The 26,228-nt window shown below is 35.9% G+C and overlaps 1 protein-coding gene across 3 annotated transcripts in view; it reads left to right on the top strand.

The window, feature by feature from the left end:
- OSBPL6 (oxysterol binding protein like 6) overlaps positions 1 to 26,228 on the top strand; it is a 55,160-nt gene that overhangs the window by 7,621 nt on the left and 21,311 nt on the right. The window contains exons 2-12 of one of the 3 annotated variants that reach the window (XM_008931064.3): positions 5,008 to 5,103; positions 7,898 to 8,020; positions 11,286 to 11,339; positions 12,066 to 12,179; positions 12,302 to 12,466; positions 12,980 to 13,112; positions 13,547 to 13,650; positions 14,490 to 14,582; positions 19,407 to 19,481; positions 23,655 to 23,820; positions 24,779 to 24,909. In XM_008931064.3, coding sequence (XP_008929312.1) covers positions 5,008 to 5,103; positions 7,898 to 8,020; positions 11,286 to 11,339; positions 12,066 to 12,179; positions 12,302 to 12,466; positions 12,980 to 13,112; positions 13,547 to 13,650; positions 14,490 to 14,582; positions 19,407 to 19,481; positions 23,655 to 23,820; positions 24,779 to 24,909 — 1,254 coding nt within the window. The remainder of the gene's footprint in view (positions 1 to 5,007; positions 5,104 to 7,897; positions 8,021 to 11,285; positions 11,340 to 12,065; positions 12,180 to 12,301; positions 12,467 to 12,979; positions 13,113 to 13,546; positions 13,651 to 14,489; positions 14,583 to 19,406; positions 19,482 to 23,654; positions 23,821 to 24,778; positions 24,910 to 26,228) is intronic. The other 2 variants (XM_008931065.3, XM_008931066.3) reach the window with 2 other exon arrangements.

Here is a 26,228-nt window from a genome sequence, read left to right as displayed (position 1 = left end):
TGGTAGGTGCTCCAAACCATCATTCTGGCAAAGGGAAGGTTGCTGTTGCAATGATAGCTCGTTTCTGCTTTATCCAGTGGAGCAAGAGCTTATTTCTCTTCAGAGTTTGTCAAAAAGTACTTTGAAAACCAAAGGCTTCTTTGCTTCCAGAGCCTAAAAGCATTGACATGAAGTACGATATAAAGCTGGAGCTCTAGCAAGAGCTGACATGGAGCTCCTGAGCTAACAAATCCTTGACATTTCTGTTACACAAGCAGTGTTTATTTTGCATATCCCAGGAAAGAAGTAGGCATACATACCTGTATATTATTCATATGCTACAGAACTGCTTCTTATATATATATATGCTTGTCTTTCACTAAAAAGGTTACAAAGAGAAAATGTTGCTCTTAAGCACATTTCTGTACAAGATGAGCATGTATTACAAGAAAAAAAGTATTAACTTCATGTGCTATTCATAAAGTGTTATTAAGTTCCTTTGTTGGATAGTTCATAGCTGAGATTGTTGAAATCAGCTATGGAGCAGTGTCAATAGGAGAGACTTAGGATGAGAATAGGACCACGATGGCTTTATAAAAATTAAAAAAAAAGTGTTAGAAGAAAGAAGGGAGAAATACGTTGATGCGATATGATTGTTTTGCTTTGTGCTCACCCTTCTCTCACAGTTATATTCAAGAATCTATCTTTATTCCAACATCTACAGAAGGAAAGCCAGAGCTGACTGAGAAGCAGCCTAAGATAAAAGCAAATTTCAAGGTTATTCCCTTTGCAAATAATATTGCAGATTAACTCGGCATATATCACAGCTTGTTTAAAAGGTAGTAAAAATGGTATGTATTCAGTCAAATCTGTGTCTACCTTTATTACTTCTACTGTGTTTCGGATAACTGGAAAATGCTACGCTTTTAGTTGAGAGAAAGTGGTCGAACATTGCACTTTGTACTAAATGGAATTCAAATAAGAACACAGGTTTGCTAGGGTGCAGTGAATAGCAGGTAATAAAAGATACAATAGTTAGTTCTTTAGATTGAAAAAACCCAACACACACACAAAAAAAACCAGAGAGAAAAACTCTATTTTGAATTACTGTTGTAGAAAATTGTATGTCTAGGCCCCATGGTTATTGAAGACTGCTAAAATGCTAGGAACAAATAAAATGGCCCAACAGATCTTTTTCATTAATTAACTGTTAACCACATGTTGTGCATATTTCTGAACTGCAGAGAGTCTGTGTCCAATGTGAGTGATAAATTCCTCACCAGCCTGTCTTTTTTTTTTTAAATAATAAATTATAAAATATAGAGAAGTCTTTGCATTAAATATAATTCATTCCATTAAATAAATAAGCAGTGAAGTAGAAAGGGGAGGCATGTGTACCGGACTTGTCCTTCACTAGATTTCCTGTCTCTACTTATTCAAAATATCTTTTCTTTCCTTGTCTTCCCTGTGGAAACAGCTAAATGTCTTTTGTTTTGTGGGAAGTCAGATTGAGTGACTAAAAGTTAGGGTCCTCAGCCTCTGGCCTGATGGGAGACTAACCTTGCCAGTGGAATGGGGAGGAGAATCCAGGGATAAAAAAAGATAAAACCTGAGGTTTGAAATAAGAACAGTTTAATAATTGAAATAAAATATAACATCAATTGTAGTGAAAGGGAAGAACAACAAGAAAAAGAAAAAGAAATAAAACCTAAGAAAGGCATTTGATGGCCAATACAACTGCTCACTGACAGCTGACCGTGGCCCAGCCTGTCCCCAACTAGTGATTGGCCCCTCCTGGTCAACTACCCCCAGTTTATATACTGAGCATGACATTCTAGGGTATGGAATATCCCTTTGACAAGGTCAGCAGTCTTGGCTGTACTCCCTCACGGCTTTTTGTGCAACTCCTCACTGGCAGAGTATGGGAACTTGTCAAGTCTTTGACTTAGGGTAAATGATACTTAGCAACAACCAAAACATTGCTGTGCTGTCAACATTATTCTCATACTAAATCCAAACCACAGCACTATACCAGCTACTAGGAAGAAAATGAACTCTATCCCAGCCAAAACTGGGATAATGTCATACTGGTGTATGAGTCATTGAACTGTAAACTGAGAAAAGAATTTGGCAAGATACATAGAAAGATGTTGTAAAGTATGGTTTCCATTCTTGCCCTCCAGAGAAGATGAGAATATGATAGAACATCATACTGTTATTTTCTCCATCAATTTCTTTCTCTGTCACATGTCTTTGGGAAGCAACAGGAAAAAGGCAGGGCAGAACAAGCATTTGTGTTCCCCATACGTTGGTTTGTTAGGGGGCATTTTGAGGCAAATGTGTGCTCACATATGTAATGTATATTGTGGATAATCACAAAGATGAAGGAAAGATTGTAGTTAGGACTAAGACTTAGCAATGGCATTACAGAGTAATTTGAGTTTAACTTGTAATTCTACTGAATTAGTTTTGAAGAGCACACAGAATTGAATAATGTTGGCGTTTTCCTCCAAGACAGATCAACACAGGTAATTCTGAAACATGAAGGAAGTCTGGAATGCAGCAATGTGGAGATTGGTTTTTGTCTGCCTGTATTCTTGGGATGAGAGGAATGAGAGTATCAGGTTGATTGATACACCTATGGATTATTCATTTTTCTGTTTGATTATAAACAAGCCTCGGAAGATGTTTTGATCTGCCTCTTTCTTCCTTTTCTTCTTATCAGCTTTTTTTTACTACTTCCTTTACCAACTCTGTTTTTTACATTAAAACACAAAAAACCTTGATAATACCTTCAAGATCTAAGTAATTTTTATTTTTGTAATGCTAAATAACTAAACTCTTGCTCTGTGAAATTAGCTGCTTTTCAAAATGTCAAGTGATTGTGTAATTTCTAGCTGCAATTTTGCAGAAAAATAACATGCATTAATGGAAAACATTTTGCACCAAGTAATGTCTCTTAATATTATGCTAGACACATGTCACAAATCTAAAGAAATGATTTTGTGTTAGCGTAATGGTGGTCATAAAAGAAAAGAATTGAAAAGCAAACATATAAAAGGCAACAAGCCAACACTTCTGGAAGTAAGGAAAGTAAAGAAGGCAGTTTTATTTAAAAAGTGCTCATTTTCTAATTTTCAAACAAATAGTTGAATAAGCCAGCATTCATTAAAGTACTGTCAGCTAATAATGTATTTCTCTACTGAAGTGGAACTGTAATGACTGAGGGCTAATTAAAAAAAAAAAAAAAGGCACAAAACCTCCTTGCCTTAAAACCATGCAATTGAAAATGTCACTGGAAATCTGGCAAGCTAAGGGCTGTTGGTTACTCCTCTCTAAATATTGTACAAAATGAAATTGCAGTTATGTAACAACAAACTACACCAGCTGCTGCATATGAGACCTTCAGAACATCTGTGTTGGGCATTGCTCCATCTCAAGATGGATGGATTCCTGCCTGCCAGACAAAACTGGCAAGAAAGTTGTGAATCGTCCTGATTATGGTAATCAAGAGACATTTTAGTCTTCCTTGGAGGAACAGGTTTAGGTTTTCTTGTATATTGTTAAAATGTGATACTGTGTACATTTTCTCTATTCAGTGAGAAATCTTATCATTGTTTATCATTAGGAACTTTGTGGTTCTTTCTTTGCTGAAAAATTTAATTGAAAGTAACTGAAAATAAATGCTGGTTACTGTTGTATAGTGGCAGTGATGCTTAATCTCCACTGACAACAGATACAGTCTCCACATTTTCCTATTCTCATTCACAGTCACAACTTGAAAGAAAACAATGAAGGTCTGTGTGTTGCTCTGCAGCAAGATGGGGTCTGTGTTGTATATGCATTTAAATGAATAGCTGTGTTTATTTTAATTTAGTTTGGTTATGGTCCTTATGTACTTAGTTGTTGGTATAAACAAAAATATTTACACTACAGTTTGTGTGTGTTTTTATATTCCCGATTGTTTCAGCTGTCACTGGTACCTATGTAACTTCTTCTTCAGGCAATGTAAAGAAGCTTAATTGTGAACTGAACTTATTTGGCATTTTCAGCTGAAAAAAACCCTTCTCAGAGGGTATATGGCAATTGTGTTTGTCGTTTGTGCTACATGTCCTGGAAATGAAGTAGTTTTATTTTATACCAAAGAGATACTGTTGACATGTTGCAGTAGAATTCTTACCAAATAATAGTTTGAGATGTAGCAAAATTTCACCAGAGAATGAAATGCAGATCCAAGCATTAAGAATGCGGTTATTTTCTCCTGTATCAAAAATTATTTTTCTTTTATAAAATAATAGTGAAACATTTCTGGAAAATGGGAAGACCTTTTTAGATGTCTTTTAAGAATAGTAGTTTTTTCAGGACTAGTTTTGACATTATGTATTTAATTTTTATTATTAATAAAAATTGAATAAAATATGAATAAAATAGAATAAAATATGAATAAAATATTTTATTATGATGCTTTGAAGATATAAAATTTAATAGTATTGTCAGATGTAAAAACAGCTGCAATTGTTTGAGATCACAGTGTTCCATAAATGTGCACTAGCAAGCCCATCAGCTGAGACGCAGTAACTGACCTTGTTAACACCTGTAATATGTTAAAAGCATTCATGTAATTAGTTACTTCAGTTGAGAAGCCAATAACAAAATGCTAAGGGTTGATAATGAATATGTTAGAGGCAGGAATATCTTATGTGCAGTGATTTGCTTCAGAAGTGAATGTAGAGCAGTGCTGACTGCATGATATTTGTACTCATTGTCTTGTATATTAGCAGAAAACATAATAGGAGCACTTCTCATTTGTGTAGGTAAGAATGGCATTACTTGTCTTTCCTGGCTTTTTTTTAGTTAACCATAATTTCTAGATTAAAGAGAGCAATTAGTTTAAAAACCAATAATAAAAAAAGAGAGAGAAGTATATTACCTCAGAAGACGAACTGTTTGTACACTTAAGTCATGGATGGGTAGCATTTTGTATGTTTTGTGCCATGGTGTTATCTTTAATTTTTGGGGTTTTTTTAGAGTGTTCATATTTTGGAGCGGAAGGCGTCTTCGGGAAGCACAGACCCTTCTTTAAGCAAGCAGTTCCTTGAAAGCGATCATCTCTCTCTATCCAAGGTAAGCAAAAGCATTGGATGTAATCTGGGTGATGAGCTTCCCTCTGGAGTTACAAAGCAACTTGACTAACAGCTTTGGGATACTGTTTTGTATGATTCTACATATATTGTGAGTCTGCCCTGGAGCCTTTTGTTCCATAACTGAGGTGTCAGAGGAGACTAATCTTTAGCAGTTATTATATTAACAAAATCAAGGATTTTTTTTTTTTTTTTTACTTGTGGATGGCCCCCAGGAACAAATTTTACAACCTCAGAGTATGGGGCTAGAAGGAACTTTGATGATCTTTGTGGGTTCCTCCTGACTCAGGATATTTCATGATTCTATGACTGTGAGAAATTTTCCAGTCCTGTCCTCTTACTATGGTAGAGCAAATCACTTCCAAGTCTAAAATTGCTGCTAATCAATGATTATATTAGTTTTAAAAATATGTCCTAATGACATTCATTGTGGGTAGTTTGAAATTTCAAATCTCTTGTTGAGACCATCTTTCCTGAGGCAGAGAGAAAGAGAACTGCAGGAATGACACCACCGGTTCCTGAAAGATGGAGCCTTCTGTGTGATGTTTTGAAGTCAACTTCTTCCTGGGAAAATTCCTCAGTTTTGGAATAAGTGATTCCAAACAAGTCTAATTTCACATAAAGGCGGCTTCATTTTAATATACTTCATATGCAGAAGCAAGATTATTACTCAAAAGGATGCTGTGATATTTGTGGAATATTTGGTGGAAAAGAAAAATCTGAAATTAAATGTCTGTCAGTTCTGAAACAGAACTGGTAAAACAACTTCAAAATGAAATACTGTATTTGTCCAGGGAAAATTAAATGGTTTATTCTTTTTTATTTGGAAAACAAATATTCTGCAGTCAAAAAGACTAGGTTCATAAAGCTGTTGGTGTGGCTCCCTTAATCCCCATATGTGGGGCATATGCAGACCCAGGGACGGAAAGTTGTGATTGTGTTCCCCCAGTCCTGCTGCTTTGCACAGGCTGTTTCTCAAGTAATATGTAAGGTATCACTGAAGTCCTAAAGTACTGATTGCCATTGGATGAGGACTCTTCAACATATTGCTTTCACTCTGTTTTTTCCCCATTTCTGGCTGCTCTTTCATGATGTCCCTTATATTGGGCATATTTCATCACACCGAACCTGTGGGATAAGGCACAGTTAGGATTGTTGGAATGGTTTTAAGAACAGCTTGTAGCACTGATGTGGCAGAAGACAAGTATCCACACTGCACTAAGTAATTGTTCATTTTATCCTTCTGTAGCAGGCCTTTTGTTTAAATGAATAGCTATATGAGATTGTGTGGTCCCTAGCTGAGAACTAATCAATACTGATGTTATCTAGTAGATAAAAGACTTATGCCTGCATCTGATCATCTAAAAGAGAAATCAATATGATGAAGAATCAGTTGGCAGAGTCCCAGAGAAGACTCTCTGCTCACCCCAGGGGACTTAGAAATTTGTTCCCCTCAAGTACCAAGTACTTCTTTCTATGGAAAAAGTAATGTATATGTTATTCTCTCTATAGAATGGAAATAGAATATCCAAGCAAATATAGGGAAGTAAAAAAAGTGGGGTTTGAGTATGGCATTTGCAGACAATGAGATAATTAAAGTTTATAGTTATGCAGGGAAAACTAAACTGAATAAGGATTTCTGTTACAATTTACTGCAGTGCACATTGTCATAGAGCTTTTCACCCTTCTCAGAATACCAAGACTTTACTGAAAATTGTAGATTTGAAATTTGCTGTTACCTTTGAATTTTCATAATAGTAATGTCAGTGTTATCAGAGCTGTGTAATTAACTTGGAGGTGTTATGAAAGACTGACAGCGCTCGGCTTTGAACAGTTTTGTGGGAAATGGAGAGACATTTGTTTTTCCCTTTAAATGTTTGATGCTATATGACCTCTTTCCTTTCTTGATAACTTTTTATAACATTGCTGGGAGTTGTGACAGATAAGCTGAGAAAATGCAAGTTTAGAAGTTTGTAGTGTATAATTAGTAAAATAGAGTCTGAGTAGGCAGGCAATAAGAGATTTTTAAACTGGTGCAGAATTCTGTTGAAGCAAGAGGGTAGAAATAAAGGCATGACTTAGATTTTTTTTCTCTTTAAAAATATTGTTCTTTACGGTTCACTGTAAGTCTGGCTTCAGTTGCACCAGTCACCAAGCATAAGAAACGGTACGTACAAGAAATATGCTTTAATTGGCTCCCTGAAAGGCATACAGCTGGTTGTGTCTGAAATTATACTGCTCCTATGTTTTTCTCTAGAGAGAAAATTAGTTAACTTTCCTATAAATTTCTTGTAATACAGTGAAAATGAATGCAGGAAAATAAAAAAAATCCTTTTGCAGATTTCTGAAGGCACAATTAGCCTATGAAACTCTGTCATAAAATGTCTTTGAAGATGATGGCTAACTACATTCAAAATCAACAATAAAGCAACTTCTTCTGTTAGCTTTTCTGATTTGGAGGAAAAAATAGGGTATGCAGAATCAATGCAACTTTTACTTTAAAGATCAGAAAATTTAAAATTTTTTATGATCAAGAAATACCATGAAGACCACTGTTAATATATACCTTATCTGGTAAGAGTTAGACTTCCAAAAGTGTTCATGTTTAGTAGTTTTAAATGAGATACAACTGGACATAATATAGTGACTGTGTAGTTTTGTACCTAAATTTTAAAAGCCTAGCTTTCCTACTCTGTCTTGCATTGGAGAATTTGTGCTACTTGAAAGTGCAGTTTTTCACCATGTGTTAATCAAAGTGTCTTCATATTTTTCACCAGGAACCTGACAGCTGGGAAATCATAGAGGGTCTGAAAATAGGCCAGACCAATGTCCAGAAGCCAGACAAACATGAAGGTTTCATGCTGAAAAAGAGAAAATGGCCATTAAAAGGTTGGCACAAGGTAAATGTCTCATAAACCAGTCAGAAGGTTATTACCTAATTTTATGAGTTGGGACTTCTTTGTCTAGAGGAAATTAGGATGTCAAATAAATACCCAGGATTTTGGTGAGTGACTTTTTCTTTCACCTATGTATAGAGTTAGTTTGCAGACACAGCTCATGGCTTTTAAGTCACAGTGCCTGCTGCCTGCTGTTGTATTCAAAATCCAGATGGAATTTGTAAATAACACAACAAATGCCTTGTGTTTTAAGAGGTTTGTTCTTTGCCATATATTATAAAAAAGTGTAGCTGTGTACTCTAAGATTGCGTTGAAGTACACTGAAGTACACAATATCTACATTGAAGAACACAGCAGAGGAGAGCTGAGGGGTTTTCCATGGACCCAAGATGTTCATACAGGAGAGCATTCCCCTTCAGGTCTGCTGACTGAACATATTTGTTCAGCTTTGTCCCTGAATTTTGTTTGTCTTCTTGATTGGAATCTTCATTGTGGGCATGCAGTGGGAATATGGATTTTTACCATAAAATGTCTCTATTTAAAAAAACCAAAACACCCCAAAACTCACACCTAAGTCTACTAGTTCTGTTGAATTAATTTGGACACATATCTTCATGCATGATTCCACCTTTTGTTAACCTTAAACCTGGTGTTCATAAAATTTTTTGTCTGTATTTCATACCATAATAATTGCATTTCCCCTCCTTTTTAGGCAACAAGATATGTGGTATTAATGCTCAACCATCTTTTTTCACCTGAGGCTACTTGAGGCAGGATAATTTTCTGAGACAGAATACATTTTACACCAAAAGATAGTGAAATCATTTGGTATACATGGTGTTTTTCTGGGAAGAATTAATTTATTTATTTTTTTTTTACTGAACACTGTTGGACTTACGTCTGAGTCCAATGCAGTCCACACTGATATAAATTACAGGTTTTTTCTGCATGTTGCACTAAATTAAACATATGCCTACCACAATTTTTTGTGCATGCTTATCTACGTTAGATGTTTTGGCTTTGTTTTTCTTAATTAGAGTTTGTAGTTTCAGCAACCAAATACATAGGCACCACCTGAATTTAGTCTAGAGATATTAAAGGATTTCAAACTATGTTTCAAGCTGAAACACTGAAAGAACAGAAAAGGATAGCCTATAGAAAAACCCCAAAACATGACAAAGCAGACCATTCCTCCACCCCCAACGACCCTTCCACTCTCAAAAAAAAATCCAAACAATTAATAGATACATAAGAATTTATAGAATAAACCACTGCTCCCACTCCTTTAAAACACATTATGTTAATATGTTGTTTCTTGACTAAGTGTCTGTTTTGGTAAGGAACTAATTTATAGGAGAGCAAGAGCAGTCCAGCTTTCACAGTTCTATAAAGAAGATCACTACTGATGATCTGGATGACTTTAGAGCAGTTACTTGTGTAAATAATTTTTAGTGTGATTAAGAACTTCAAATTTTAGCATCCCCCTCTACTTCGCCTTACATTTCACCTTAGGAACTGAGCTTAGGTTTTGAAGCTGTGGGTTTCCTAGTAATTTTATTTGTTTTTCAACTGCTGCCCAAATATCCTGGAGTTTCCATAACAATACTGTGTGCTAAGAATCCAGTGAAGGAATTTCAGAGACAGTAATTGTAGCATGTGCTCTGTTAGTGTTCTGATAGTAAAGCCATAGATAGCATAACAAAGTAATAGATAGCATCCTTTGTCTCTTGAACATGGCATGTCATATTCTGACATTTTTGAATGTGCTTTAGTAGCATACCAGCTATAATGTGTGCAACTTGGCAAACATCACTTTCTGAAGTGCATTGTGCTTGGAATGAAATGATGATGAAAGATCATTTTCTTTTGTGTGTGCAGCTTAGAGAGACAGAACAATATGAAATTAACATCATATGCTTGTGAAGTTCATTAATGACCATACCTAGGTAAAAAGAAAAGAACCAAAAAAGTTCCTGTTGTTTTGACATCTTATTCAATGAGTTATGTCTCCAGGAAAGCACTGTTTTCTTGCCCTGCATGAGATTTTGGTACCATCTGTTGTGTAACAGACATAATTTCTAGAACCATCTTCAGGGGAGATTTTCTGCCATCTAACTCGGACCCTGCTCATAGTGTTAATTTAACAGGTTTATGTCATGAAACCATTTTCCTTCCCTTCCATGTCAAACAGCTTTGAGAATCAAGGATAGTATTTTGCTAGGTTCTGGCTTTTTAACATAGATTAGTGCTTTAGCTTACACTTTAAAAATAGGAATTAGTTGCGCTTACTTTGCATGTTTTGAAAGCTAGTGATGATAGACACAAGTTAGCAAATCTCATTTCAAGTCTAGGTGTCCTGCTAGCCTGTGTCTTTATGCTGTGTGCCAAAGTCTACATTAACTTGACTGTAATGCAGCTTGAATGATCTGGTACAGACAAGCTAAGGCAACTTTTTTTGTGTGAATAGGGGATTCTGCTCTCTGCTGAAACTAAGAACCACTCAGCAAAATAAAGATGTAGCTGTAGCACAGATAGGCAACATTAGGTTAGGTACCATTAGTCCTGGTAACCATGTCAGTGAAGATATAGGAGCTCACACTGTATCATTGACTAACACCCAAAAAATGGGCTCTCCTGTGACCTGGGTCTGTTGCTGGGAATGCTGTAATATTTGCAATAGTACTAATTCCTGCATTACCTAGATTACCACTGGAAAAGGTATCATCAGCATGAATTATAATCTCATTTTTGCTTCACTGTATGGATGTCTGCCATAATGCACAAAGTTTTGGATGGTCTGCCTTTTCAGATGTAGATCTTACACTAGGAAAAACTTTTCAGTTTGTGGATAGGGGAAGGTAGGTTGTTAATTTGAAATGTGACCACCTTTTGTGGGAAGAAAAACAGGAAGAAAATGAAGAAACAGACATAGTTCTCTTGTCCTACAATGTCTTTCTTATAGAGTTTATTGAATTGGCTGGAAAATTGGAAAAAAAATACCCTTCATTATTGAAGTTTGCTAAGATCAACCTAGAATATAATGTTGAAAAAAGAGAATCTAGTTTTTCTTGCTTAGAAGATAATTGTCAAAAAACAAGCAAGAGAATTATTCAATACTGTATTTATACTCTCCTTCCAACCCCCAAGCAGTTTCTTAATTGCTACAGGGTAATCCTTTTCCAGATGAATTGTTGTACATAGTTTAAATTGCATCTGCTCATTAAGAAAGAATGTTGTTTCTTTCTTTCTTTCTTTCTTTTTCTTTCAGAGGTTTTTTGTCCTGGATAATGGAATGTTGAAGTATTCAAAGTCACCAATAGATGTAAGTAAAGTTGAAGAGCATTTTAAAACTTATATTGGAATTCAACTTGCCAGGATCTCATACTCACTCTAGGTGTATTTATGACAGTACACACATGAAAGTTGTTGATGGATTCAAAGATAGATAATATATATAGAGAGAGAGAGATATGCAAAGCATGTAAAATTCTGGTTGAGTTATGCCTCAAGACTTCTACCTTTTTTTACTTCTATGGAAAGAAAAACTATATCACTTAAAGTAGTTTCTTTAATGAAGGTGCTTGAGAGATTAACCTGTGTATATTTCTTTCCCAATTTTTATGTCAGTCAAAGCTGATTATTCTGAGGCACAATAGGATAGGACAGAGTGGATAGGAGAGAGAATTGATAACAATGTAAAAGTTAACATTAAATTAGTTAGATCTGATACCAATAACTATCAAGCAGTTGCAGCAGGGTGCCAAATACTGTCTAATATTCTGTTTCTTACTTACCTGTACCTGTGTACTCTTGTGAACCAACACACTTAAACTTTGAAGCTGGCTTTGCATTGAGCATTTCTTCTGAGATACTTTCTTCTGACTATAAATATAGTGTTCAGTCTGAGTTCAGCTTTTTTTTTAGTAAGGCTTTGTGTTAAAATGTTTATCGAATGGGAAACCATTTCATCACCAGATATTCTTCTGTTAAATACGGTGAAGTGCATGATACTTTCAAATTCTTACCCTAATTTTTTTTTATTTTTTAGATACAGAAAGGAAAAGTCCATGGGAGCATTGATGTTGGTTTATCAGTCATGTCTATAAAAAAAAAGGCTCGTAGAATAGATCTTGACACAGAAGAACACATCTATCACCTGAAGGTAAAAAGTTCAAAAATGTACTATTTTTTCATCCCTAGTAGAATATAAATAAATGAAATTGTAAAAGATTGTGCAGAAAAGTAGTATTTTGCATGCTTTGTTGACAGTAAATTTTTTTCCAGGTGAAGTCACAGGATTCATTTGATGCATGGGTTTCAAAATTACGCCACCACCGGTTGTACCGTCAGAATGAGATTGTGAGGTCTCCACGAGATGCCAGCTTTCATATATTCCCTTCAGCATCTACTACAGAGTCTTCACCAGCTGCTAATGTGTCAGATGGAAAGGTGTGTAGTGTTCTGTTGTTGAAAACTCGTGGCTTGCTCGTGCGGAGTTTCAGTGGGCTCTTCTTATAATGCTGTTAGAACAGGAGCTTTCACTGTGGGGACCTAGGGCCAGCAAAAAGCTGTCAGTGTGTGCTGCTGAAATACCATCTAATTCAACCTTACTGCAGCCTTCATTAATGGGCTGCTGTAGAGATCTTGCAAAGAATTCACCATCTGTACAGTTTGCACTTGCCTTTGTCATCAGATAGAGACCTGTCTCTTTGCTGATTGATAATGTTCTTCTTCTTAAGCAACAGCTTTTCTGACCAGTGGTTAGCAAACACAGTTCACTTGTGAGGTTCTTGGTTTGGTTCTCCTATTCAGAAAAATCTGCGTCTTGGGGAACTCTAAACCAAATCACAGATGTCACTGAAAACACAATGCTTATTTTGATTTCTGTTCTGGAATAGTGTGGTGATTACACTGACAAAGCAGCATAGCAGCAGTAAATTTAAGCATTTTATTATGCTTTAGGTGCAACAAAATAACTACCCCTGGCAGTCTCCTATACCTTGCAGTAACAGCCTTCCTGTCACTTGCACTACTGGTCAGAGTAAAGTAGCAGCCTGGTTACAGGACTCTGAAGAAATGGACAGATGTGCAGAAGGTTAGACTTTACCTTTTCATGCCTTGTTCTTTCACTAAAACTTCTTGTTGATACATAATAAGGAAGAGTCAAGTCCGTGAAGTGCTTAAGTTACATCTTTACATGCATGTGAAGTAGCTCTTCAGGTAATTAAATGCTTGTGGTGGGAACTTTGCATATTTTGAGATGTCACTTTTAAAATTTATCTTAATTAATCTGTGTTATTTTTAATGGATGTCATTGTTCAAATATGATCAACTTTTGAGATCCAGACTTGTTGACTCCTGTAGAAATAATGAGTGTTCAACATCTCTAAAAATAAAATTGTTACTTAGATGCCTTACTACAAGGGATTTGGACTTTTAACTTCTTTATTGCAATAACGTGCTAACAATGGCAAAAAAAAATATGTCTGAACTGAAGCACTTACTATATTTTTATTTTATGTCTGTTAGATCTTGCTCATTGTCAGTCTAACCTTGTGGAACTCAGTAAACTTCTTCAAAATTTAGAAATACTACAGAGAACTCAGTCAGCACCAAATTTCACAGACATGCAGGTAAATATGCTTGAACATATATCATTACACTGATATATCATTACATTGTTCTTGTGTTAAGGGAAATATAGAGATGTTGTCTGTTAACTCAGAATGTTTTTCTGAAATCATTGTGAATCTTGGGTGAAATTTTTATCTTATATGTTTATTTTAAGCATGTGTAATACTGTTTCAAGTACAAAAAATAGTTAAGATGTATTTATTATTTGAGTTAAATAGGACAAATCAAACAATTATTGTAAAAGAAAACTGAGAACTGTTGCAGTAGAATACATGTATAAATTGCAATTGTACTTAAGGAGTTTTTGTTATGCTGAGTAAGATAACATTTTAAGTTTTTTAAGGATTGGAGACCCAAAGACCCTCAAAGACGAAGTTGCATGCTCTAGAAAAGAGGGCATAGTACAAAGGTCCCAAGTTTTGGACTGTTTCCCAGTTCAGGGTGAGTTTTCCTCTTGACAGAAAGCAACAGCACATCCTAAATCATAAATACTTTCCTCCTTTTTCACTGAATCCTTTTGAGTACAAAAATGTCTGAGTAGTACCACGGAAGAAATCCATGAGGATTTCAAGATCGGGTCCTAAATATTGTGCACCTGTGAAAAAAGCGTACCAGTCATTTTGCTAAATGAACCAACTATATGATATGTTTACAAAAGTGTCAGGATAGCTGCAGCTGATCACTGCTGCAGTTTTGGGGCCTGGCAGCAGCATTCTTCTCCTTACTTTCTAATTTGTAAATGTCTAATGCTACAACTCTTTACTAACTTGCTATATTGTCTATGTTGCTTGTATTAACTTAATAGTACTTTGTTGCTTTAACTATTTGTGTAATGTAGGCTAACTGTGTAGATATTTCAAAGAAAGACAAGCGGGTCACGAGACGATGGAGAACAAAAAGTGTCAGCAAAGATGCAAAAATTCAACTTCAGGTACTGAATGCACAATGTTTTACTTTTCACTGTACTTTTAGATTAACTTCTAATCATGAAATGATATATTAGCTGGAAGTAGGAAGTCAATGTGCTGTCTTTTATGTTTCTGATGAAGTAACTCAAATCTCAGTTTGTTGTGCAAAACCTAGAGAAATAGTGAGAAAAGTATTGATTTTACTTTCATTCAAATGAAAACATTGCCATCTAGGGAAAGGAGAGGGATCTGAATATTAGTCGATTAAGGTGCATAAAATGCAATAGACACGCACCACATGGGTATACTGCTATTCTGTATCAAACTTGCAAAGAAGGGCAGTTGAAGAGATGGCATCAAGCTAAAATCAGAAAACCTGAATGAAATATTAAGCACACGAATTGTCTTTGTCAAGACCTATATAGGAATATTACCAATAATAAGTATTTTCACAAGGCTTCTCTTATGGAAAAGGCTGTAAGGGAGCAAACTGAATAACCAAAGAATAAATTCTGTGAAGAAAGAATTTACTCCACCCTTCCATAGAGCTGAAAGGTAAAAGCAATAGCAATAAGCATAACGTGCATTTATTGCTGCCTTGTGTTTTGTTGGAGGCAGTTCTGTGTTTCAAGGTCTGATCCAGAAGTTAATCTTTTTTATAACTGAGCAACTGATAATGAAGACTATATTCAATTGGCTTTGGGAGCTAACACTCACCACTGTGATGTCTGCTACTGAATAAATAAATGTTAGCAACTTTTGATCCATTAAAATACCTGGAAATTCATGCAAACTTTGAAAGCTTATAATATGTCCCCTAGAGGCACAGTAAGGAGTTTTCTGTGACTATTTTTAAGATTAATAATCTTAAGGAAAGAAGAAATTGTAGTTGCATCAGCCTTCTCACTGCAGCTCTTGTAGGGGATTTTTTTTCTACCTATTATACTTTGACAAATCATAATAGATTGAACAAGGAAGCATCTCTTAGGATTAAAAAGGTTTATTAACAAAGGAATTTTGGTGATTGATGTCATGTACTATTACCTGCAATTGAAGGATCACTGCTCTTCCCTGCTGCTGAATAACACAGGCAAATAAAAATATCAGGAAAATACCTGCAAGTACTTGGTGCCTATAAAGAGTCAGAGTCACCACTGCATGTTCTTCTTTCGTGCCACAGTGGTCTCCGAGAAGTCCTGTCCACAAAAATGATGAAAGCAGTCAATTTATGATGATCTATGGTGGGTCATAGTGAATAATAAGACATTCTTGTGTTGCCTAAACCTTACCAAAGTAACACTGGTCTGGACTTCTGTCATTGGCACCCGACTCTCAAACTGCTGTTTGTGCTTTGGCAGGAATTGTGCCTCAGCTCCTGAAATTTTCAAATACATGTGGTTTGCAGGTTCATGTAAGAGAGTTTGTGTGCATAGCACTGCTTGACATGGGTCTGTCTGTTCGTTCTGCGTTGATAATGAACTCTGCCTAACTTGGGTCAACATGAGTTCCTGGCAAGATTAATGCTGGAAACGTAAAGTATATTTTTTTAGAGCAAAGCATTAAGTTATTGTTGACTGACTTATAAATTAATTTGTAGTGAAACAAAAATAATAAAATTGTTTTAAATTATATGAAAGATGAAGAATCCTTTATGGCTTCTCCATTATCTTGCCTAGTTTAATGAGCTCAACACATTATTTATTCTTCCAAGGGCTGTCCTGTCTCTTGAATGGTCTAAAGCTGTGATCTGTAGCAAGATGGCCTTACTCTGATTCACTGTGTTATTCCTAATTTGTTTTGTGTTGCCATTCCACTAAAATGTGGATTTCCTCTGATGCCTAGGTGCCCTTTAAGTTAACTCTCATTTCCTTCTACCTTCATTGGCCTCCCTCATAGGTCATTTTTTCAAGACTACTCAAACTTTCTATAAACTGTTTATCAGGATATCCACTACTGAGAATCATTTTGTCTAATTTATGATCATTTCTTCATGGTGCTTACACATTAATTGCTATTAAATGGTTGACATTTGGTACAAAGAAAATTTCTGTTGTTGTGTTACTTTCCCCACGTCTCCATACATCTCATTAGTTGTAAGGAATAAAGCTAATAGTAACATACTAATTTTAAGCTAGTTGCAATATTAATTCCATTTGTAGTATTTGCACCTTTTTTTTTTTAGAATGAGCAGTTGTTAACTACCATCAAAGACCCTCTGATAGTATGATGTTGAGAGCCATCCTTCTGGGGAACATAAAAATTAGGGAGCTTTATATACAGGTGTGTTCTTTGTGCTTAATGGGAAATGAGGGAGTAATTTTTACAGGCTTGGCATGCGCTGTGTAAGATGCAAGGAGAGACTTTTTCCATCTGGATTTTGTATTATACTTGTTACCATTTTTTGTTAATAAGATACCTTTCATTGTATTCTTGCTAACACATTCTGCAGTATGAATGCTAGGTGTATAATGTATTTAAAATATATTTTTTCCTGTAAGAACAGCTGCTTGATTTGTTTCTTAGAAATATATAATTACCAATTAAATATACCAGTTCTGTGTGCAGTTGAATTTGCTCACACAGCTAATCCCAGTGACTAGAGTGGGGGTACTCCCTGATGTAAAATTGAGCATAGCATGTGTATGTATGTTTGCAGGTTTGGGGATTTAGAATTGTTTTTAGTAAATAGTTTAGAATTAACAGCTTGCTTTACAGGCTTTTACTGAAGAGTAATACATGAATTGCTTCTCTGAAGAAAGATTGCTTTTATGAAGGAAGTTTATTTTGGTTTTAAAAAACCCTATTTAAAATCTTATGAAAATGGCCTGCAACAACAAGTTATTTGACCTGTATTAATTCATTTTACAAATGATACTTTTGTACAAAAACTGAATTTTGGGGTTTCAGGGTTTTTTTTTCATTTCTTTCCCTTTGAGTAAAAGACTAAGTTATGATTCTCATGACAGCCTAAACATATTCGAAGGAAGAAAAAAAAACATTACTGAAAAGCAATCAAATAAAAAAATGCTGGTTTTGTTTCCCTCAAAAGCTCAAAGTTGTGAAGTTCCAAGACTAATTTTATTTTTTATTTTACTTTTTTTTTTTCCCCAGGGAGAGTAGTTTAATAAAGAGCTATATAGTATGGAGTAACCTGAAAAGTCATCTTGTTCTACTGAGCCTTTCAACTCAGAGCTGAAACCAGATCCAGACTAGGTTACTGCTTTTTTCATTAAATAAGTATTCCTTTATATTGTAACTCAGATTATGACCTCACTTTCTATCGTGTTGAGAAGAGTGTGTGGTTCTGTAAAGCTCACTGTCACCATTTTAATAATATACCTACATTCATAATCTTGCACGTATATATATTAGTATCTCTCTCTCTCTCTACATATATATGTCCCTATTATTTAAACAAGAATATTCTTCCAAGCTCTTATTCACAAGATAGGCATATTTCTGTAGAGCACAAAGACCTTTACATTATGCATACGATATGTTCTCTGCTTAATGAAGTTTATACTCAGTATTTTAGAGGTTATGTACATGTTTTTTTAATGTCAGAATTATATACTACACCTGAAGTCTTCTCTTACTGTGATCATTAGACAACTCTTCCACTTGTCAGTAGCACTTCCACTAGTATCAGTCAGAGGGTGAAGTGTTAGGCCATTCTCAGATGCAGCAACCCTACCAGTGGGAATGTTAGAGAAGCAAGACAGTTCAGTTAATAACTGAAATACAGTATCCTGTTCTTTAGCATGTGTCCATGTATCCAGTCTATACCATTGTTATTTATATGGTCCCCAGGCAGCTTTCAGAAAAAGCAAAAATGTATTTAGATCTAAAAATCCTGAAGTGGCTATAGGTGAAGATATAGAGGAATAAAAAGGTAAAGGAATTGAGAATTGTTTTCTAAAAGCAGAAAGGTGTATTTTCTAGTCTTCCAAAATCTTAAAATGACTTCAAAATAATGCCATTTTGACTAGAGGTTAAATAGAATGACTTTATGATGGGTGTGGAGCTTCTCTGCATTAGATAATTACTTGCTTGACTTTAATCTACCATGATGAATTTTCTTAAGAAAATAAAAGTGCAATTAAGCAGGATGAGGCACAAGTTAGGCAAACAGAAAACAAAGTAGCTGTTGGAATACTTAGTTTTCATTTCCGCTGCTTTGTCTGAGTTTTTGCATTGCTTCGGAAGCCAAGTCTGCAATAATGTATGGGAAAAGTAGCTGGAACTCAAAAAAGTGATATGTGGAGAAAATGAGTCAGTAGACTCAAGGATGGATGTGGAAATGCTAGAGCTATGCATAGGAATGTTTACATAAGCAAGCTCACTATATAACATACACACTGAAAAGTTCTACCATTGAGATGCATGCATCTTCAATGACCACAATTTATGCACTTCCACTAATGCAAAGTGATCTCTTTCAGAATTCATCTTCTAGATGGTCTAGTGACCCCCAGAAGGAGTTTGGGGTTTGTTTCTTTTTCTGTCATGCCACAGCATCCTTTTTGTTTTCTTATTCCATTATTGCCTTATGACTCTGAGTGGCAATGCTAATAGATTTTTTTTTTTTTGTAGTCTTAGTGAGTGCACTGCAGTCCAACTCATCCACAGATAATTTTAGTGAAGTATTGAGCTTTTTATGTCTCTGGCATACACAACTGAAATCACGTGATATGTCCTCAACATGGGTAGGCCATAAGAGTTAACAAAATTGAAACCCACTTAAAGACTCTCCCTCTCCCTTTTCTGATCACCTTTCATTTTCCTGTGTCCCATCACCCCTTCCCTTCTCTTTTTCTACTTCCTTCTCTTCTTGCATTCACTGTCAGGAAGGGCCGGCACCGAAGGGCCAGTTCAGCACAACACGACGCCGGCAGAGACTGGCAGCTGCAGTGGCTACAACAGTGAGTGGATTTAAAAATCAAGGGATAGCTCTAAAGATGGGAAGCTGTATAACTTGATTGTGTAATAAGCTTATGAAAATGTTTCTTGCACTTTTTGGAGGTGTCTGTGCTACCCACTTTTAGCTGAGTTCCTTAGGAGTGGTCAGGCCCAACAGAAATTATTTCCATAAATGTGGGTCTGAGCTTGTTTACATGGTACATGTCCCTCCTCCTTTATGCAAGTGCAAGTGACAGTTAGACTCAGGCCCTGCCCTATTTGAACATGTCTTTGACATACTCTGCTATATACTATAAAATAGTATAAAAAATTGATCAAATTCTGCTAAAGACTGTTGTGACAGTCTATAGCAAGACAGCAGAATCAAGGAGATTTGTTACAAACAACCATGGAATTATAAAATTTTATTAATTTTATAAGTAATATAAGGTTAGCCTTTTCTTTTGAGACACTTTCTGTTTACATTCCATAATCCCAAAAAGTCATATTACTACTTCAGTGTCTGTATTTGATTTTGCTAATTCTCTAAGTCTTTGACAGAAAGTATGGAGCTATAAAATCAATACAGGGACTGGGAATTAGGTGGGGGAAGTCCTGTTTGTGAAATCAAATTAGCATCCAAAGTATATCTTCAGCTGCTGCTGTATCAAGAAAATACTCATTAGGAATGCACAGTATAGACATTAGTACTAATCCATCAACTAAATAGTACAGCAGCTAGATAGGGAAGACTCTGTGCAGCCAAAGATTGAAATGAGCTTTAAATGCATATCTCTTATCAAGCCCAAGCGGTGAATATCTTCACCAGGCTAAAGTATTCCAGGGTCTGCTGTTCCAGGCCATAGCTAAAATCCCCTAAATCAGACATAGTCTCTGTTTAAGCCTATCTTCAGCTTCTGCTACCTGAACTGCAAACTCAGTTACTGCTATGCCCTCCTAAAAAGCATGTTAGAAATCAGTGTTTCTCCAGTTTCCAGATTAACTCATCTAAGTTTATTCCTCCCTAATCAGTTGATGCTGAACACTGTGCAATAATGGATTGCTATTTTGACTTCATCAGTCTCCCTGCATAGCAGAGAAATCAGCCCGATTCCTGATTTACTTGGCTGAGCAGCTGAGTTGGTGGGAGGCTCTAACCAGTAGGTTCAACAGTAGTTAAACAGCATTGGTAAGGGTTGTACTCCTTACCTAAAGAGTGCTTCAGTGGACAAATACAACTGGACTTTGATTGGAAGGCATTAAGGGTACAGGGAATTGGTGAGTTGTTACCTGCAGGTGAAGTGAGGACCAGTTGAAGGAGATCTTGGAGTAACTGGAAAAAGCGCAGGAGGAAGGAAGACTAGAGGCACCAAAATGACTCTGCAGCTGTTACAGTGTTTGTGGCCATGGTGTGTTCTTCCTGGCTGATGCAGCAAAGTGCTCGTCTCTCCCAGTCTCTCTCTCATCTCTGTGTGCATAGACCGAGGGACACATAATTATATCAGTTAAATGCACAGCAGAAAGAGGACATTTTCCTTACAACCCACTCCACCAGGAACAGTCTGTTCCTACATTAAAACATAATTCTGAAGAAGGTGATGGATGAGTGGGTATTACGCCTCTGGCATAAAGCAGGAAGTTAGGACAAGGTTCATCTGAGGTCATGTCTGGAAGGGTGTGTATGAAGGAAACTACAGTCATGCATCAAGAGGCTAAATATTTTTTTAAAAACTTTCAAAACAACAACAATAAAAAACAACCAAAATGTGAATGGGTTATAAAGTAAGAATCAAGTCACCATTAATATAGAGAGAAAACACGTCAGTGCAAGGGAAAAAGGGTAAGAGAAATATGTTGGCAGTGGTTTTTGTACTCTTGCCTATGCAAGAGAATGAAAATTTTTGTTTAATATGGGTTTTTTCATCTGTTATAGAAAGTTGGAAACTTTTCTAAAAGATGCATATGAGGAGAGTTCATGTCAATCAATAGTTCAGTATTTTTGGTGCTTGCATTTAAAGCAGTCAGCAAGGCAGCTACTTATCTCTGTCATGTGAATGTATATTTCTTACACGTAGTGTGACAGTACTTGTAGAACATGTAAATTCTGTTTCTAGGACATAAATTAAAATATTTTTTTCCAGTAAATCTCACTTCAGAAAGAGTCCTTTTCAGCCTGCCCAGTTGAGGTATGAGGCAGAAATGATGAATCTAAAGCAGATCTCTTCAGCCAGATTCATCACAGAGTGACTAAAGAGCCCCCCACCACGTGTGGGCAGCCTGCCTGCAGCTCTGCTAGTCTGTGTGGGTCTGGGGCAGCCTGACCCATCTCAAGTTCCTGCATTATAGCTGGGATCAGCTTCTTTCCTGCCTTCTGGATGGTCTGAAGGGTTAGGTACATGCTCCACACACAGAGAGGTATCAGGGCTACTCTACCCTCCTGGAGCCACCTGGAGCACCTTTGCAGTGCTCTCCATCAGAAGGTTCTGGAACATGCTCTCCGATTTAAGAAGAGGAAAGGTTTTTTAAAGGAAATTTGAAATTAACCTACATTTAGCCACAGTAGTCTGTTAACCTAGTTTTCCTGGGCTCTTAAAAGAGACAGTCTGGTGCTTGCAAAGAAGATAATGGGTTAAATATCCAGTACAAATGGAAGGAATTTATTCTATACATCTCCTGTTAATGAAATCTTGATATGAGGCTAAAATGAGGTCCAGTAAAAACGACCTACTTTGTTGGTATAACTATAACTCAAAATACACGAGAGAAGGAATAAGCCTTATATTGTATAGGTGCCACAAAGCTAATGTTTTATATATATCTGGAAATTGAGGAAGAACAGAGTGGAAAATGGTATTTCACAGAATATGCTCATGAGTGGCATGATGAATAGATCCCACAGGATTTTGACGGTTACATTGGAGAATCAGAAATCTAAAACATATACAGCTTTTACAGGAAGGGATTGATAAAACCATTCCCCAGTCTAATCAAATAACAAGGTACCAAGTTCAACCACTAATGGCAGTATAGAACTAATCTGTTGATAAAAATTCTTAGTAATATGACTTTTTATGTTGTCTGCTGCTCTTTGTCATGCCTTGGAAGAGACATTTTATATTTTGGCCTCATTGTTCATATTTGATTAATTACATTGGGCTGCAGTGTGAAAATTCTTGATATTTGATCAATGTGATGAAATGAATTAGATTTAATGTGTTAAACAGTGCTTACTATGTTAAAAAGTGCTTAAAGTTTAAGTAACAGAATTTAGTTCTGCATGCCTTTCCTTTGCATTTACATTTGAAAATTGGGTTCTTGGCCTGATTTTCATACAAATGTGTGTAAATGGTAACATAAAAATAAAATACAACATATGCTCACACACACATCACATATATAACAGTGGTAGCCATATACTGCATATGTAACATACAGGTAGCTGCTCAATACACGATACATATATATGTAACTCAGAAATTCTTGTTTTATTACTGTACCTGAAAAGTATAGGAGAAAGAGAAGTGGAAATGATAATAAGCTAAATTCTTTAATCCATCTTACTAAACCATATCCCTCTGCATTTGTTTATGGTTCATGCGCTTTAAATGAAAATCAGGTGGATTTTTCATTTTATTTGTTGTTTATTTGTTTAGTTTGAAAGAAAATAGAAAGACTGTATGCTTTTTCCGTCTTCATAGTTGCTGTTACAATGAGTTTCAGCTAAAGACTTACCAGTAGTTTTGAAAAACTTCAGTGATATATTTGATAATGTTATATCCTGTTTCTAGGTCTGTGGAGGAACTTGCATACTTCAAATGTTGGTATTGTAACAACTGTCATCTACATGTACTCTCAAATGTTCAAATATAGAGGAGCATGTCTCATGGTTCAATTTTCCAGTAATCTTCTAAGCATTAGGAAATTGTCCATTTTTGAAACATTAGAATTTAAATGCTCCATCATTAGCTGTTAGCTTTGTATTTAGGTTGCCTTTTGTCTGTTACAGTGAAAAACTTCAAGGGAATTCTGCATCAACTGTGTTGAGATTTAAGAGAGTAAAAAGTTACATGTTCACTCTCACCATGTTCTTCACGTTTTGAACTAAGTCTTTTCAGAAGAAATTTATATTTTGCTTCAACAGAGTCAAAAGTTTGGTTATGCCTTATACAATATTTCTTCACTGTTTCTTGCTGTAGGTCCCTTTCAGTGCTACAATGTCACCCATTCGATTGCATTCATCCAATCCCAACCTTTGTGCAGACATTGAGTTTCAGGCTCCCCCAAGCCATGTAACAGACCCTCTGGAGTGCTCTGCTGAGTACATGAAGCTTCAAGAAGAATTCTGCTTGATGGCACAAAAAGGTAACTGGAAATGTCAAGCCTTTCCTGTAATGTGCTTCTCTGTTGTGTTTCTTTGTTGCCTTCACTTAGTTATGACCAGGGCATTCATCCGCATTAGATGATAATGTGTAAGAATTTTTAGCTGGTCAGGTGGCTTACATAAAGACAATGTGTTATATTTTCCATGAATGTCATAGATATAGAGATAGGTAAACTCTCTATCTGATGTGATTGTTTTACAGGTCTTCTGAACTACTGTATGCATCCTTTAAATATGTGACTGAACTTGCAACCATTTTCTTTCTCAATAAAATACTTTCTTTCTCCCCAAAGATGAATCAGAATGTCACTGCTACACATAATGTTGTGCAATTCATTTTTGTGCAATATTTTCTATGTCGGTGGAAACAATGGAAAATGTAAGGGAATGTACTTTAGAAATGCCCTTTTATTGTCGGTAAATGAATGCTCCTACAAACTGAAAAATACTGTTTTTAAGAGGGTTTGTTATCAGTTTGCTATCTGTTATATAACAAGCACAGAAAAAATGTGAGACTGACATCTTAAAAAAGTTTAAAATCTGTTTAAAGACCAAGTAATCCTCTTTATTAGTGCAATATTAAGTCTTAGCAGAACTGATTTTTCTGTTTTTCTAAAACATATAAATAAAAACTAGAAAGAAAAGAACACACATTGGAAACAGTTTTCCCAAATATGCACCTTTCCATATGTTCAGTACCAAGAATATTCCTAGGTGACTTATGTGTGAACATACAGTATGCACATTACAATCACAAGCTGTAAGTGTTTGTACTTAATTTGGCATGGAATACTTGAAGTTCAGATCCTTGTTTCAAGTGTCCATAATTGTGGGAAGGAAGTCTCACTCGCTGTCTTTATTGCTGAAATATTGTAATAGACGTCAATGTGATTTCTGTAGCCAAGAAAACACTTGTTTTATTTTTCTCTTTTTGCTTAGTGCATTCTCTTTTGAAGTCTGCCTTTAACAGCATAGCTATAGAGAAGGAGAAGCTTAAGCAGATTGTTTCTGAGCAGGATCTTACAGGCCACAATGCTCAAATAGCACACCTCAGACAGTCCCTCTCTCAGGTATGTTCTTAATTTCATTTTGAGCACATCTAGCTTGCCAGATGCACTATTTCTTTTGTATTTTAGCCATTTCCTGAGGTAAAAGGAGCCAAGAAAAAGCTAAGTTCTTGACTAGAACTATGATGTGTTCTTTTATGACATTGCTCTAACCTCAGTGCATGTGGAGGTAAAGGATATAATTTGTTTGTGTAAGTATGTATCTGTTACAGTTTTCCAAAGTAAAGAAAAAGCACCAAATCTTTTTATACAAATGCTAGATATCTCTCCTGGAGCTATTTCCAGCACAGCCAAGGAGATATTCTTGTTTTCATAATTAAGTTTTAAATGTGACAACTGTATGTTGTCAGATTTGTTTTATATGTCCCTGTCTCTAACTGCACCAGGAATCTTGGGTTACAAGATGGGTAAATTGAATTTTCAGATACACGCCTCTTACTGTCCAGCATCTCTCCCACTTAAGCTAAAGGAAAAATTACAATTTGCTTTAGTGGGGGAGAAGGAGTAAAGCAACAATAAGTCCTCACATTACCAAATAGCTCAAATTTTTTAATTCATTGTCAATGAAGCATAAAAGCTTTTGCTGGATCTGTATGGAGGACTGCATCTGCAAGAATATGAGCAGAGGTTTAAAGACAAACTTTTTTATAGATATAGCTACAGACACATATCATGTTATGCAGATTGATTACTGTGTGTTGTAATAAGAAAAGGTTAAGGACAAGAGGTAAGGATAACCATTTCTGGTAATTAATACAAATTAACTAAGACCTGCGGGGATTTATTAGCAACTTGTATTAAAAAAAAAGGAAACAGGTTTTCTTCTAGGTCCTGGCCTGCAGTGTTAGTTTAGAAGTCACTGTCACACATTAGTTCATAGTCTTAATGGAGAATAAATGGAAAATTGACTGTGACTCAGATTGTCCAGTCTCGTGACCAGGTTTGAGCAGTTTAAGAAGCTACTGCCAGGCTGCTGTTAAGTCATCACCTTCCCTTCCTGGTAGATGGCAACTTTAAGCATGCCCAGACTGTTTCAGAACAAAGCAAAATTGGGTAATTTAAGCTGTTTAGTCACAGTTTAAATTTACCTGTTTTACTTTGGTCCTGCTTTGTCTCAGTACATTCATGCAGTTTCTTCCTGAGTCTGCACTAGGGGGAGATAGAACAAGATTCTTACTTCATCATAATAGTCTTTGTCTACTAAAACAGCCTGTCTTTCTGTTCTTTTCTATGGTCCTCAGTGCTGAGGTTAAGCCAGTTCATGTTCTAGATATGTAGCATATTCTACTTTTTCTGGATTTCAGAATCTTGCATGTGAATCT

The sequence above is a fragment of the Manacus vitellinus genome, unplaced genomic scaffold (genome assembly GCF_001715985.3).
Source record: "Manacus vitellinus isolate BGI_N305 unplaced genomic scaffold, ASM171598v3 scaffold_20_pilon, whole genome shotgun sequence".
Taxonomy (NCBI): domain Eukaryota; kingdom Metazoa; phylum Chordata; class Aves; order Passeriformes; family Pipridae; genus Manacus; species Manacus vitellinus.
The sequence above is the reverse complement of the archived record's forward strand: the minus strand, read 5'-3'. Positions and strand labels throughout refer to the sequence as shown.